General features: G+C 40.6%; 1 protein-coding gene across 1 annotated transcript; it reads right to left on the minus strand.

Moving 5' to 3' along the window:
• Positions 1–439: 439 nt before the first annotated feature.
• LOC123246128 (olfactory receptor 4D1-like) lies at positions 440–1,390 on the minus strand. The gene has a single exon (XM_044675068.1). It carries the CDS (start codon positions 1,388–1,390, stop codon positions 440–442), a length of 951 nt encoding a protein of 316 aa, XP_044531003.1.
• Between the last annotated feature and the right edge of the window lie 1,511 nt (positions 1,391–2,901).

Below are 2,901 nucleotides of genomic sequence, written 5' to 3' on the forward strand. Positions count from 1 at the left end.
GAAGCATTTGGGAGAGGAGAGGAGAGCAGAGAAGAGGAGAGGAGAGGAGAAGAGACAAAGGGAGAGGAGAAGAGAGAAGAAGAGAAGAGAGAAGAGGTAAGCAAGCTCAGACATTTCTAGGATATGAGCCATAGTCTCAGAATAGTGTGATTATAGTGGGATAGTAGGTAAGAGAGAAGAGGAAGTCATATAACATATCAATGTCCCATGTGGCTGGCTATTCATCATAGTCAATACTCCATAAATAGGAAAGTTTATTTCTCTTCTGAGAGGTACAGAATTCTTATATAAAATTTTTATTTTTCACTTCATCCTCAGAATATCCTTTTGGAGGGATTGTAGAATTACAAGTATGTGGTAAGGGAAGTATAGGATATAGCTGCCCATTTTCTATATGAGCAAGTCTAAAGCTGGAAGAGGTGAAATTACTTACCCAAAGTCAACTAGCATGAATTTCACTCATTCTACAAGTCACTGGATGCCTCCCTAACCTCTTAATGGCAGATCTCATCTCCTGATTCCTCAGGGTATAAATCATGGGGTTGAGCATGGGAGTGATGACTGTGTAGCTGATAGAGACAGCCTTGTCTATGGGGAAAGAGATGAAAGGCCGGGCATAGATGTAGATGCAGGGCACAAAAATCAGAGATACAACAATGATGTGGGTGGTACAGGTGAGGGAGGCCTTTCGTCTCCCCTCCCCTGACAGAGATCTCAGCATCACCAAGATGACTGTGTAGGAAGCCAGAAGGATGAGGAACCAGATGAGATCCAATAGCCCACTGTTGGTAATCATGAGGAGTTCCAGGAAAGAGGTGTCTGTACAGGCAAGTCTTAGAACTTGGGGGACATCACAATAAAAGTTATCCAGGACTTTGGGGCCACAGAAAGGCAAGGGGAGCAGAAGAGCAAGCTGGACAATAGAGTGGACAAAGCCTCCTGCCCAGGCAGCCACCACAAGCCCCAAACACATCTGAGAGTTCATGATGGTGACATAATGGAGGGGCCGGGAGATAGCAATATAGCGATCAAATGCCATCACTGAAAGGAAGAAGACTGTGGCACCCCCTAGGAAATGGAAGAAAAAGATCTGTGTCATACAGCCCTGGTAGGAAATGGTCTTGGATTCAGACAGGAAGTCAATCAGCATCTTGGGTGTAGTGACAGATGAAAAACAGACATCTACAACAGCCAAGTTACGGAGAAGGAAATACATGGGAGTATGGAGCCGGCTGTCAAAAGTCACAATAACCATAATGAGGAGGTTGCCCAAAATAGTTGTTATGTAGATGATCAGGAATACCAGAAACAGAAAGTCCTGTAGCTCTGGAGTCTCTGAGAGTCCCAAGAAAACAAACTCAGTTACTCTAGTGAAGTTTCCTGCTTCCATAGGATCTCTTGAACACACCTAGACAGGAAACACACTAAATGTAAAAAAGAAAAAGAAAAAAGAAAACTACGACTTGTCCCTGCTTAGGGATCAGAATTTAGTCTACCATCGGAACTCATTAATTCTTAAATTAAAGGGACACAGTACTTATGCTAGAATCTGGTCACTGTCACCTTCAGCAATTTCCAAGGCTGTAGGGGACCTAGATGGTATTGCCTAAATTGCCTAAAATCTGGCATCACACTTCCTAACTGTGTGACCCTGAGCAAGTCACTTAACCCTGGTTGCTTAGCCCTTGCTGTTTTTATATCTTAGAACTGAGACAGAAAGTAGGGGTTAAAATAGAAATAATTGACAATGGGTGGTGGTAAAGAGAAGCAAGATACAAGGTATTCATGACTTAGAGGGTCATATAAGAGGTAGGGTACAAGCTGTTATTCAGTCATTTTGGTCATATCTCTGTGATCCGATTTGAGGTTTTCTTGACAAAGATACTGACCATTTTCCTTCTCCAGATCATTTTACAGGTGGGGAAATGAGGTAAGCAGGGTTAAGTGATTTGCTCAGGTCATACAGCTACTAAGTATCTGAGGTCCAATTTGTACTCAGAAAGATGAGTCTTTCTGACTTCATTTCAAATTCCTAGCACTATCCAAATCTGGCATAAATGATGAATAAAATTTGAAAGTTAATAAATCCCAGCATAATGAGTTTCACTACCCTGGGAAAGCTCTTCTCAGCTGAATTTAGGGTCTTTCCACAATTTCATCAAATCTTCAGGAAGCCAACCTTTCCTGTTTATCTCCAAACATATACAATTCATAATGTAGTCAGAAAATCCTTGAACTAGGAATCAGAAGATCCAAGTACAGTGTTTGCTGCTAACTACATTCCTTCTCTAGGTTTCAGTTTTCTCTTTTGTAAATTGAGGAGATTGCTTGACAATTTCACTTCTACCCTTCTAAAATTCAATTATTTTCCACAAATTTTTCTTGAGTCCATACTATGTTTTAGGAACTGTGGAGAATAAAAAATACATTTTCTAGCTTTCAAAGAGCTTTTCGATACCTTAACACCCAAAGACTTCTTCTAACTACTCTCTCTCTCTCTCTCTCTCTCTCTCTCTCTCTCTCTCTCTCTCCAAAACAAGGCACAGTAAATGATATAAATCTCTCAGTTGTTAGCCAAACTACCATCCCATCTGTCACCTATATGAAGAGTATCCTTCAAAGATGAAAGGATACTGAAGGACACTTACTGAAGCTGAGACAAACAATATATGTATGCTGAGGCCATTAAGAAAATTAGAGAACAGAAGGAGAAAGAGAATTCTCAAATGATGTATGAATTTAGTCTGAAGGTGCTCTAGGAGCATCACCAAGAAATCCATTTCATTAATGAATTGTGATTTCATAGGTGTGAGAATTTCCTCCAACAAAAACTATAATTGATATTCTTACAAGGTTGCCCAAGGTTCAGAGACAACAAGTAACTTGCTCGTGTTCACATAG

This window comes from Gracilinanus agilis, chromosome 4 (assembly GCF_016433145.1).
Source record: "Gracilinanus agilis isolate LMUSP501 chromosome 4, AgileGrace, whole genome shotgun sequence".
In the NCBI taxonomy this organism is placed as follows: domain Eukaryota; kingdom Metazoa; phylum Chordata; class Mammalia; order Didelphimorphia; family Didelphidae; genus Gracilinanus; species Gracilinanus agilis.